Below are 12,397 nucleotides of genomic sequence, written 5' to 3'. Positions count from 1 at the left end.
TCAATCACTGTGCGGCCTGACAAAATTTGATCATGTTTGCCAAACTGAGTGGAGTAAAATTCATCTTAACAAGTATCGAGTATTCTCCACACACAATCCCAGTGCTGTGATTGCTTACAAAGTATGAACATTAATACGTTTGTTTTATCCCTGTTGATGATGGTTCATTTAAAAACACAAATCCTAGTGAACGAAACCTTTGGATATTTGCAGGTGCAATAATCGTAAGTCCCAGTACTTTCCATTTTCCTCTGAGCAAGAATAATAATCAAAATAATCATTTTTGGCTGAAAACCTGTGGGCCTGGAGCTGAAATTATATCTCATTTTCATCATTTTGAAGTAAATTAATCTGTGTTAGCACCCAAGCCATTTGGTTTTGAATGGTTAAAACATTTATAGAAGATACAAGTACACACCGTAAGATATATTACACAAACTCCTGTGTGATTGATTGCAGGTGAGCAGCAGAAAGAGCCTGGAGTTGAGTCTGAGGCAGCTGGAGAGAGAGAAGGCCCTTCTTCAGCACAAGAGCCTGGAGAGCCACCGCAAGGCTGAGAGCGAGGCCGACCGGAAGCGCTGTCTGGAGAATGAAGGTGACACACAGCATCGTGCATCAACACCTTGATTTGTTTGTGACAGCAAATCTGATTTTAATGCAATACAACAAGTGAATGATGGGAAGGCAAAAAAATTGTCGTAAAGTCCGACCCTCCTATAGGTGCTGCTAAGATTTCATATTTTTGTGACGTACTGTATATTATCCGCCTCCTGCTTGGCAGCTTCTTCACTTTGTGGTATTTAAAAAATGTAGGGGTGTGCAGCTGATGGAGATAATGTGGAAATACTGCCATCACCTGGTCATGGTCTCAACAGGCTCACCAGAGAAAAAAACGCCACTCTGTGCTTTACGGATCAGTCGTCTTTACCATGTGGATGTGGATTCATTTTGAGAAGATTGATTTGATTCTATGTTCTCCTCCGTTGTGCAGTAAACAGTCTTCGTGACCAGCTGGATGACATGAAGAAAAGAAACCAAAACTCGCACATTTCCAATGAGAAGAACATTCACCTGCAGAAACAGGTCAGTTCCATTACAGTTTCTGAATGTACAGTTTCGGATAATCCCATATCAGTCACGCAAAAGTAATATTGTACAAAAACCAAGTGAGTGTGCATGAAAGGGGCTAAATGTGCCACAAACTAAGAGAAATCCTTTAGAAATGGTGTTTTCTTATAACATTTACAGTAGCTTTTTTATCATTTGTTGGCTTTTCTTCTGCAAACCATTCCAAGAGGCAGGCGCAAACCTCATATGAGCTCATCTTCATGACAGAAAACCGATTTTTGTAAGAGTCATGAATGTGTTTAAGTATGAGAAAAGTTCTGGAAGAAAAGGTATTGTTATGAAGCCATACGTTTTCTAAGTTATTTATTTCTGCCGCTAATTTCTCTGTATTAAAATAGACCGGGGCATTGGCAGCAATCTTGGTCCTTTAGTCAGGTGGAGTTCAGTGCAACAGCTACTCAGTCAGCAGCTTTAAGACAGGATGAGGTAAATTGCATAAAAAAGAGTGGACTGAGCTTTCCTTTTAACTTGTGTACTAAGAATTACCTCGAGACTTTTAAAACGCACCCCAGCCTTCTTCAGAGGCTTCTTTAACTGTCCTTCTGAAGGAGTTCTTGTCCTTGATGCTCAGGTTGCCAAATCAGCATATGATGGAAAAAGAAATTAGTACTAAATAGGAGTACTAAAAGAGCTTCATCAGGGTCCTATCAGTCTGAAACTTGGCGAGCTTTCTCAGTCAGAATAGTCATTGTCGATCTTTTTTTAACAAGCATTTCACCATTTAAATCGAACTTCAGTTTATTGTCGATCACAGTACCCAGATACTTAGTTAGGGACCAGTTCCACTGGCTTGGCAAGGACCACACTACATTGAGGACTGCCAAAGTCAATGCAGACCTCCTATATTTATTTAACATTGGAGGAAAGCTTCTTTGCACCATAGTATAAAAGCATCAAGGACCTGCTTATGTCTAACTTCCTCAACAGGAAGCAGGCTGACGTTTACCGAATCGTTACTGTTGCAACAACACGTCATCAGTAGAGTGAAACAAACCTGTCTCACTGTGGTCTAAAGAGCCAACTTGACTAAGAAAACATCAACTTCACCAAAACATTGTACTTCAGTGCCTTTCGTTTTATTTGTTGCCCTGTCAGCTGGAAGAAGCCAACACGTTGTTGCGAGCTGAGTCGGAGGCAGCCACGAGGCTCCGTAAATCGCAAACAGACAGCAGCAAGCAGCTGCAGCAGCTGGAGGCCAACGTGCGCGAGCTGCAGGACAAGTGCTGCCTGCTGGAGCGCAGCAAGCTGAGCCTGGAGAAGGAGTGCATCAGCCTGCAGGCCGCGCTGGAGACGGAGCGCAGGGAGCACAGCCAGGGCTCGGAAACCATCACCGACCTGATGGGTGGGTAGTTGTGACTCAAAGGAGACCTTTCATTTTACACATGTTGAAATTACATCTCACATTTAATTTAAGGAGGCCACAATGCTGAATAATGTGGCTCATGTCATGGCGGTTTGGTTTCTGGCCACAGTCAAACAACTTCCACTAGTTGGTGACTCTTAACTTGCCCGTAGGTGTTAATGTGAGTGTCTGTCTCTTTGTGTTTGCCCTGTGATGGACTTCGTTCAGCTCCAACCCCTCTGGATAAAGCGGTGAAGAAAATAAATGGCTACTACTACAGTTAAATAGGAATTCTTTCCATGAATTTATTGATTTGGGTTGTCGCCCTCCTCATCACTGATGGCTGTAACCGCAGGCAACAATAAAATGAAGCGTCTTGTATTGCAATAAGATAGAAAATACTGTGAATTGTTTCATGGCTGCTGAGTTGAAGGTTTTCAGCACGAGTCCAAATTCAAGGTTTGAAATGCTATTTTCAGGAATTGCTGATGTAGCTACCTGTGTTTTTATGAGGTGGAAATTCCATTACACGCTTCTGGGAAAAGTTCCGTTTCTCCGCCACATCGAGTCATTATGCTCTCGCCGGCCCTGCAGCTTACACAGCAGATTTACTGAGGCCACCTGGACGTGTCTCCCAAAATATACTGACGGCACCCACGAGGCTCTTTGTGGTTTAATAAGTAGTTTGCAGTGGAGCATGATCTTAGTCAGAATGCATATATGTGTGTGTGTGTGTGTGCGAGAGGAGAGGGTTTATTTGAATTTTTGCATGAGAAGTCACAGATATAAACTAGATTGCCTACGAAATGTTTAACTTCAGTGTGTATCGGTAGCAGACGGTTGCTGCGAACAGACAGCATTACATTTGTATAACTGCACAAGTCAGTGTATTTACATCATGGCTAATGATTCAACCGTAATCAGATTACACCGATTGCTGGAGCCACTTAACCTGTCATATAAACCTTCTTATCTGATTGTGTTAATTGAGCTGGGTCCTGCAGTCGTAGGTCTTCGGATGTGGTGACTCAAGTGTTGTTTTCACACAATAAACAAATAGCTGTGTAACTGATTGTGCGTGAAGCTGCTTTCCTTCATGATCCACAGAGTACACAACTCATTTGTAAATATTTTTCTTAATCTAAACACAGCTATTAGGTGCTTACATCAGCTAATTGCTGAGTGTATGTGTGCATGTGTATTTATAGCTCTTGTGGGGACCTCAAGCTGACTACACACTTGTTTGTTGTCCTTGTCAGGGACTAAAGTGAAACCTCAATGAGGAAAATCCTAAAACTTATTCGCATTAGGTCGGAACTAGAGTGTTATCAGTCAAGTCTGCAAACTAATGCAACTTCACCTGTGCTCCGAGTGTCTTATTTCACTGCACACATTCCACTTTGTCACAGTTGCAATAAAGAGATGGACAAGAGACGAGAAGTGCCTGCTGGGGGATTGTGTGCAAGAACGCAATGTAAGCTTTTGCTTGACCTGCAGGTCGTATCTCTGGCCTGGAGGAGGATGTGCGTCAGCAGCGACATGCTCTGTCCAAAGCTGACATCGAGAAGAGGCAACTTCAGGAGAAACACACTGACCTGGAGAAGGTAAAAAAAAATTTTTTTTTCAATAAAATATACCTGAGCTCACAATATACCTTCAAACCTGCTTTCTGTAACCATTTCCTCCCGAAAAGCTCCAGGTTCTAACTACTTTAGTTGCTGATTGGACCAAGGTACCTGTGTTGTGGCTACTTCTTTTTCTGAAGCGACGGCCTTGTGAGACCCTTTACCCTGGCCTGCCACAAGATATCGCAGTTTATACAGTCTAGAATAATCGCAAGCTTTTTAAATGTAACTTACCAGCTTCTTTCTCTTCAGCCTGACTAGACAAGATCAGAAAATATGGGTATGATCATCCATGACCTCTCCAACAGCACATTGTGGTGCTGATCTGTTCAGGTTTCTGCTCAGATGTTGTGAAAAATCTATTTAAATGATCCCATATGAACTTGAAGTCCTGGAGGCAGTGAGGGATGAGAGCATTTCCTAAGAAATTTCTATTTCCCAAGAATTTCATTTTGTTGTTTTTTTTCATATAGTGTTGTTGAATGCAGTTTAATCTGTTTGAAGATTTTATTTTTTCATCTCCCCATTCTATTCAGATGCAATGTCTCGCTTTTGCTTCTTTATTCTGTTCTACAATTTTCACACAGGTGGTAGTTTGAGTGCCAGGTTACACCCCGTTCTTTAGATACAAGCACACAAGTAGTCGGAGAAAGTAACAACGATTCAGCAGTTGTCTTTTTTTTTTTTTTTTCCTTTAGCACAACTCGCATACCCATCTCTGCTGACTTTCAAACAATGAAGTTTCCAGAAGTTGTACTTTGTCAACTTTCCGCTGCTGCATGTTTGATGTCTTTAACCCTCCGCTCACCTTGGGACTACGTCACTTTTATTTTATACAATTGTTTTTCCTTACACAGGCACCAGTTTTAAAGGAACCATCTCAATGTGTTAATCTGATTTCTCATAATCAGATAACTGATGTTTTCTGATAAATCATATATTATTGTGTTTGCATGATTCCCTACATAATCTGATCCCAAAGTGATCAGACATTTAGCAGGATCATTGTTATAGTTAAAAGCTGATACACCAAAGACAACCTTCCGTATATTTTCTTCTGTTTAGTTGCCCAATAACTTTGCATTATTGTGTTTCCCCTTTTTCTTTACAACAGATTTAGTAATCTTTTCAGCCTCAAGCTTTATATTCTCTCCGTATGAGTAGAAATATCACTGAAGCTGTCCAATATTTAAATCCTGCCGGCCTCCAGACTCCTCATAATATGAGGAACTGCTGAAAGTTATTCAAACCAGAACCTTGTTTCTGACACTGTCATTCATGCAGTACTGTCGGAGACTTTTGTTTGTACAGTTAGATATTGTTGCTGGCATCACAACACCTTTGTCCTTGTTTTTTTTTTTTTATGTGCGCAGGAGAAGAGCAACAAGGAGATTGATTTGACCTACAAGCTGAAGGTGCTGCAGCAGGAGCTGGAGCAGGAGGAGGCCTCTCATAAGGCCACCAGGGCGCTGCTGGCAGACAAGAGCAAGATCAAAGTCACCATCGAGGGCGCCAAGTCGGAGTCCATGAAGGGTGAGGCCACCGACCCTTTTGTTTTTTTCAACAGACAGCCTCTTCTTCACTCTGTGCCAGACCGATGGAGTTCATTCTAAATGTGAACTTTAGGAAATTATTTCAGGCATAAAACAATATATGGGATTGCAAAATGAGCACTTTTGGGTTTGTTTGTTTTTTCCCTTCCAGAGATGGAGCAGAAGCTGGCAGAGGAGCGATCAGCCAAACTGCGGCTGGAGAACAGAATACTGGAGCTGGAGAAGCACAGTAGCATGATGGACTGCGACTACAAGCAGGCCCTACAGAAGCTAGATGAGTTGCGCAGACACAAGGATCGCCTCACAGAGGAGGTGAGTGTTTACGTTGGAGGTGGAGGAATGGAAACAGATCCCACTGCTTACATAATAATGTGTCAGCGCTGTGCTACCAGTTTACAAAAACACAAAATACATAGCAAACAGTGTGCATAAGCTGAGGAACTCTGGGTAATTACGGTCAGTTATTACAGCAATTATTTAAAATAAATTTAAGTTTAGATTCCGAATGATAACTTTGACATTTCCATTATTATTTTCATTGAATGCTTTGATATTCACCTTGAGTTGTAATGAGGCATTGAGTTGTAAACACTTGTACAATCTAATACAAGGAAGAGCAGCACTGTGAATGCCTCAAAAATACAAACAACTTTTCCAGCCAAATTGTAGGTGACCTCTACTATTAAAAAGACATTTTAAGATACTTAATTAAAAGCTACCGATTTTATTTCAGACATCCACATTATATGCATTTTATGTGTTCTCACCTTGACATCTAACTAGTCTTGTAGTAATTACGCTCTCTATGTACTCCTTGTTGTTTGCTAAAAAGAGTAAATGCACATCAACAGTAAACCTATTCAGAAGCATTCGTTATGAAGAAATGGGTACACACACGGATCCCTGAAGTCTTCCTCCGTGTTTCAGGTGAAGAACCTGACGCTGAAGATTGAGCAGGAGACGCAGAAGCGCAGCCTGACTCAGAACGACCTGAAGGCCCAGAACCAGCAGCTCAATGCTCTGAAAACCTCTGAGAAACAGCTCAAGCAGGAAGTCAACCACCTGCTGGACATTAAACGCAGCTTGGAGAAACAGAACCAAGAGCTGCGCAAGTGAGTTTATCATCAGCTCCACTGTTGACTCCTGTCCGTGCTCGATGCCGCTTATTCAGGAGTAATTTCCTTCTGTTTTCATTGACAGAGAAAGACAGGACACCGACGGACAGATGAAGGAATTACAGGACCAGTTAGAGGCAGAGCAGTATTTTTCTGTGAGTTGGCTGTACTGCTCTGTGATGACGAATGTGTGCACCTCAATGTTTAGGCTGTAACGTCTGTTCAGAACAGCAGCCCTTTTCATTCTGTCATTTCAGTAGCTAATGTATATTGACTAGCCCTGTTCTGTTTACATCCATCTTTTTTGTTATAATCTAAACATTACACAATAATAGCAACAGTACCTGAATATGTCTGCATTCTTTGTTGGGAAACTTTCTTCCATTTCCCACAGGAAATGTCTCGGTTAATGAGGCGTGTAGAGGCATGGAGTTATGTGTGTGTGTGTATGTGTGATGTGTCTTTGACCTGGTTCCTATTTTGCAGACTCTCTACAAGACTCAGGTCCGCGAACTGAAGGAGGAATGTGATGAGAGGAACAAACTCTACAAAGACGTGCAGCAGTCTCTGCAGGAACTGCAGGAGGAGAGGTGGCCCTGCTGTTTAATTCTAGAAACATTTCCAACCAAGCCTGACAAGTGTGAACACAACTGAAGATTGTTCAAAACAACAACAACAAACATGAAATAAACAGAAATTTTCCAGAAAAAAAACAATTTTTTTTTTGTGTTAAAAATTAAACTAAGACTTAAAACAAGGCAAGGGTGGCTGAAATGTAAATTTTAAAGATAATAGTAGTAAAGGAAAATAATAATAATAATAATGACATTGATACTACCTATAGTCGCTGTTCTTGTTGTTATTATTACTATATGTAGTCGTGGTATAATTAGAGGAGCAGCTTACAATTATTATTTTTCAAGTGAAGCTCCTGGCAATTTAAACAGGGACTTGCAAGCCGTAGGCAATCACTTTCATTAGATAGAGCTGTCTATGTTGAACACGTACATATTCTAATCAAACATTTGTACTGTGGAGTGGAACAACAGTTCAGTCTCTCATGAGTTGTTTTACCGGACTCTCTCAGGGACTCTCTGGCAGCTCAGCTGGAGATCACTCTGACAAAGGCCGACTCGGAGCAGCTGGCACGCTCCATCGCTGAGGAGCAGTACTCAGACCTGGAGAAGGAGAAGATAATGAAGGAGCTGGAGCTGAAGGAGATGATGGCTCGCCATCGTCAGGAGCTGTCTGAGAAGGACATCACCATCAGTTCGGTGAGTGGCGGCGACAGCACAGTGCTGCTTTCAAATTGAATGCAACAGAGATCATCGATTTGATCTTGATTTGACGTTATTTCTTTTCCTGCGAAAGCTGGAGGAAGCCAACAGGACCCTCACCAGTGACGTCGCCAACCTGGCCAATGAGAAGGAGGAGCTAAACAACAAACTGAAGGATGCGGTTGATGGTAAATCAAACGTTTGACGTTAAAACTTACTGTTTCAGCACAAGCAAACGATTGTTGGTATGGTGTTTAATTGTTCACGTTTTGTTTCAGAATCAGATAAGTCCAAGGACTGGGAGCAGCAGATCAGTCAGATGAAGCAGACGTTTGAGAAGCAGCTCCAGTCAGAGAGGACGCTAAAAACTCAGGTCCTTAAATATGCTATATTTATCATATAATATCTCTTGACTGCTCCGGCCATTCATCTGCATTCATTAAGCTGAGAATGCCAAATTTGTAACTTTTATAAAATGTCCACATCTGAGTTATAAAACTTCATCTTGACAGATAAATAATAAAAATATTACTAGCTCATTGCAATTCCACTTTTTTCCTACCAAAGCCTCCCCTGATTCCTGAATGATGTAACTGAAATGACCCAAACTGTGGTCCTCATGTCCGTCCGCAGGCCGTCAATAAGCTGGCCGAGATCCTGAACAGGAAGGAAATGCGTGGTGGAGGCAGCCGCCGTGGCAACGACACGGACATGCGGCGAAAGGAGAAGGAGAACAGGAAGCTGCAGCTGGAGCTGAGGTCTGAGAAGGAAAAGCTCAACAGCACCATCATCAAATATCAGAAGGAGATCAACGAAATGCAAGCAGTAAGTGAAACGTCACCCTCTGCACACGGTGGAACAAGCAGCAACATTGAGACCGTGGAGGGAAAATGTGGTGTTTCTCTTCTACCTAATGTATCTTATTTGTTGATTTTTTAGCAATTAGCAGACGAGAGCCAGATGCGCATCGAGCTGCAGATGGCCCTGGACAGTAAGGACAGCGACATCGAGCAGCTGAGGAATCTCCTGCAGTCACTCAGTGTTCAGTCGATGGACTCGGCCAGTGTCAGCAGTGGGCCGGAGTTCGACGCTGATGACGCATACACGGGTAGGTTCAAGCAATATTTGGATAGTTGTTTTCTTTCATAGTCTTATAATATTCAATAAAGAGGTTCACCTGCAAGTAACTCTTTTTTTTTATTATTGGAAAGCTGTAGTCTAATTTCAAGTACTTAATGATAAAGGTTAGCAGGCACACTGCTGTTGAAAGAGAGGCTTTCTGGAAGCGAGATCAAGACAAAGTTGTTTTGAGGGGCTAAAACTCAAACAACTGGTTAGATTCAGAGATTCAGACAGGATAAAGGGCTTGTACAAGATAGATATTTAGACAAAGTCATTACAAAACCGTATTTCAGTGTGATTTTAAGATGACAGTATCACCATAGAATTTTACAATAAAAAGTACATAAGAATCTATTATCTATTACGAACTCCAATTTTTGGTTTAGTTTTTTTTTTTTTTTTTTTGCTGTGCTCAAACTGCAACTTGAACTCGTGAGTCTGTTTCGGTTTACCCACATAACAACAATCAATCTGTATGGGAGGCCATTATTGCATAATATAAAGTGTTACAGCATTTGTCAGTTTGCGTCTGAATAATATGATTGGATGAAACGTCTCTCCCTCAGAAATGCGGCTCGAGGGTTGGCTCTCTCTCCCTGTCAGAAACAACACCAAGAAGTTCGGATGGGAAAAGAAGGTAAGAACAAACCACTGAAGCTGCTTCAGTCGAGGAAAGCCGCTATGTCCTTATGTCCCCTCACCATCCCTGTGCTCTTGTTGTAGTATGTCGTAGTGAGCAGCAAAAAGATTCTCTTCTACAAGAGCGAGCAGGACAAAGAGCAGTCCATTCCATACATGGTGCTTGACATAGAGTGAGTATGACACCTGAAAGTGTCTGAAGCTCGGCTTACCTCGTTTCCCCCCACATGGTGTCGTTGTGTCGCGTGAATTACTTGCATTCAAAATGTCTTGTTTCTGCCACACAGCAAACTCTTCCATGTGAGGCCTGTGACTCAAACAGATGTGTACCGTGCAGACGCCAAAGAAATCCCCAGGATTTTCCAGGTCAGTCTCAGTGCCCTTCCTTCATCTCCTGTGTGCTGGGAACAGTTGTGTTAATGTCCCCCCCCCCCCCCCCCCCCCCGCCGGCTCCTCAGATTCTTTACGCCAACGAAGGCGAGAGCAAGAAGGAGCCCGAGTTCCCCGTGGAGCCGCTGGCCATCGGAGAGAAGTCCAGCTACATCTGCCACAAAGGCCACGAGTTCATCCACACGCTGTACCACTTCCCCACCAACTGTGAGGCGTGCACCAAGCCGCTGTGGAACATGTTCAAACCCCCGCCCGCTCTGGAGTGCAGACGCTGCCACATCAAGTGTCACAAGGACCACATGGACAAGAAGGAAGAGATCATCGCTCCCTGCAAAGGTGTGAAGGCTGCACGGCCTGCTTTTTACCAAGTTAGCTCGTCACTCAACCACGACTTTACACTAAAGATGATTTCGATTCTGCCCCCAGTGAACTACGACGTGTCCACCGCTAAGAACCTGCTGCTGCTGGCCCTGTCCCAGGAGGAGCAGCAAAAGTGGGTGAGTCGGCTGGTCAAGAAGATCCCCAAGAAGCCCACGTCAACCGAGCAGTTCGCACGTTCCTCGCCGCGCGCCTCCATGAAGGTGCAGCCCAGCCAGTCCACGAGGAGGCCGAGTCGACAGCTTCCCACCAGCAAGAGCAGGTAAAACCCAGAAGAGAACCACTCTAAACCTTTATATTCCGGCGTGGATTGTTTTCATTTCTCATTAAACAGAAACCTAAATTTCCAGCGTTTGTCCACCATGTTTCACCGGTGCCCTGGTTTCCGACCTGGGGTCTGTTACTCCCTTTGTGCCAGAGGTTATAGTTGATTGCTGATCCTTTACATGAGATCGTGAAAGTTTGTAGTTAGAATTATCATCATCATTAATATCATCAGGAGAACTCCTCTCTTCGTTAGGCCATTGATCTAAAAAAAATAATATATATATATTTTTGATTAAAATCAAGATAACAGACATGATCCTAAGGAATTTGGAATATAATTGAAACAATCCTCACTCTTTCCTGTGTTATGGCTGTTTTTACGTTAAACTTGGTGTTATGAAATTGAGATTAATTAAGGGTTAATTTAATTGGGATCACCTAATGAGACTAGAATACTGACTTGACAGACATGCACACTGTTGCTGTAGACTTTAGTTTGGCTTTCTCAAAGTTTTAAAGATCTGATATGGTACAGTTTGAGAATACAGGGCTCCATTTTTACACAATTCACTAACCTGTGAACATTGGCCAAGTATTTTAGAAGTTAAAGACATCTAATGGCGATGAATACTCCCTGAAGACTTTCTGCATTTCACATGAACAGTGTAAAACTGCTGACTTATAAAAGTTAGGCAGTTTTGAATCTTCACTTTCTTTCAAGCCTCCGTATCTCAGGAACTACAGAGGCTTCGCAGCTTTAAACCCGGCACCCTTGTTCTTGGTTCCATTGACGTTATCAGTATAAAATATGAAAAACATCCATGAAGGTCAGTGGGGAATACTTCTTGAAGTCTGCCTATTTAGGCACAGAAGGCTCCAGTAAGCTTTGTAAACACAGACTGGAACTGAGATGACATACGAGGACAAACTAAGGACGTCACATAATGAATGCTAAGTGAAATGCCTTCAGGCTAAATGGCTTTAGTTTGATTTATCTAGCATACTGAGGCAAATATTTGTACTGTCTGCACTGCAGGACTTATTTCCATCACTTCTTTGTAATACATCCAGGGTTTGTAGGACAATGCCTCACATCAAAAGTGACATGATGAAATCCTTTCATCCTCTAAGTCATTTGGCCTGGAAAGTGTCACATTAAACAATAGCATAATAATAATAATCAAATAGTAGATTAAATTAACTTGAGAGAGACAAAAGTGAACCAGAAAAGGCATGTGTAAATTGATTTTTTTTTGAGGTGTGTGTGAAGAGTTTCTGGAGAAACCGAGGAACAGCCCTGTGTCAGACAGGAAGTGGCTTTTCCTCAGGAGATCAGTTTGCTGCATGTCCATCAAAGCTAATCTCCCCTTTCAGATTGGAGGACTTGAGTCTTCAGGACTGGCACTGGGCATTGGACGATATCGATGAGGATTATTCCTCTATACATTTCTGATGGCCACGTATGGTAACACTGTGTGCTGTGCAGTGCTGTCCTTTTAAAGCTTTACCGCTTCATCTTGTACGGAGGTCAGCTCCATCTGTTCTCAACTTTTGCCTTCTG

General features: G+C 42.5%; 1 protein-coding gene across 1 annotated transcript in view; it reads left to right on the top strand.

Moving 5' to 3' along the window:
• rock2a (rho-associated, coiled-coil containing protein kinase 2a) overlaps window positions 1-12,397 on the top strand; it is a 40,461-nt gene that overhangs the window by 25,262 nt on the left and 2,802 nt on the right. The window contains exons 13-31 of the mRNA XM_080480511.1: window positions 460-595; window positions 992-1,083; window positions 2,224-2,470; window positions 3,968-4,074; window positions 5,469-5,628; window positions 5,800-5,960; window positions 6,576-6,760; window positions 6,849-6,918; window positions 7,250-7,353; window positions 7,851-8,037; window positions 8,135-8,228; window positions 8,319-8,413; window positions 8,674-8,865; window positions 8,980-9,148; window positions 9,729-9,799; window positions 9,886-9,974; window positions 10,089-10,167; window positions 10,260-10,527; window positions 10,618-10,831. Coding sequence (XP_080336637.1) covers window positions 460-595; window positions 992-1,083; window positions 2,224-2,470; window positions 3,968-4,074; window positions 5,469-5,628; window positions 5,800-5,960; window positions 6,576-6,760; window positions 6,849-6,918; window positions 7,250-7,353; window positions 7,851-8,037; window positions 8,135-8,228; window positions 8,319-8,413; window positions 8,674-8,865; window positions 8,980-9,148; window positions 9,729-9,799; window positions 9,886-9,974; window positions 10,089-10,167; window positions 10,260-10,527; window positions 10,618-10,831 — 2,720 coding nt within the window. The remainder of the gene's footprint in view (window positions 1-459; window positions 596-991; window positions 1,084-2,223; window positions 2,471-3,967; window positions 4,075-5,468; window positions 5,629-5,799; window positions 5,961-6,575; window positions 6,761-6,848; window positions 6,919-7,249; window positions 7,354-7,850; window positions 8,038-8,134; window positions 8,229-8,318; window positions 8,414-8,673; window positions 8,866-8,979; window positions 9,149-9,728; window positions 9,800-9,885; window positions 9,975-10,088; window positions 10,168-10,259; window positions 10,528-10,617; window positions 10,832-12,397) is intronic.

This window comes from Lipophrys pholis (assembly GCF_963383615.2).
Source record: "Lipophrys pholis genome assembly, chromosome: 14".
Lineage (NCBI taxonomy): Eukaryota > Metazoa > Chordata > Actinopteri > Blenniiformes > Blenniidae > Lipophrys > Lipophrys pholis.
Note: the sequence above shows the minus strand (reverse complement) of the source record. Positions and strands in the feature narration are given on the sequence as shown.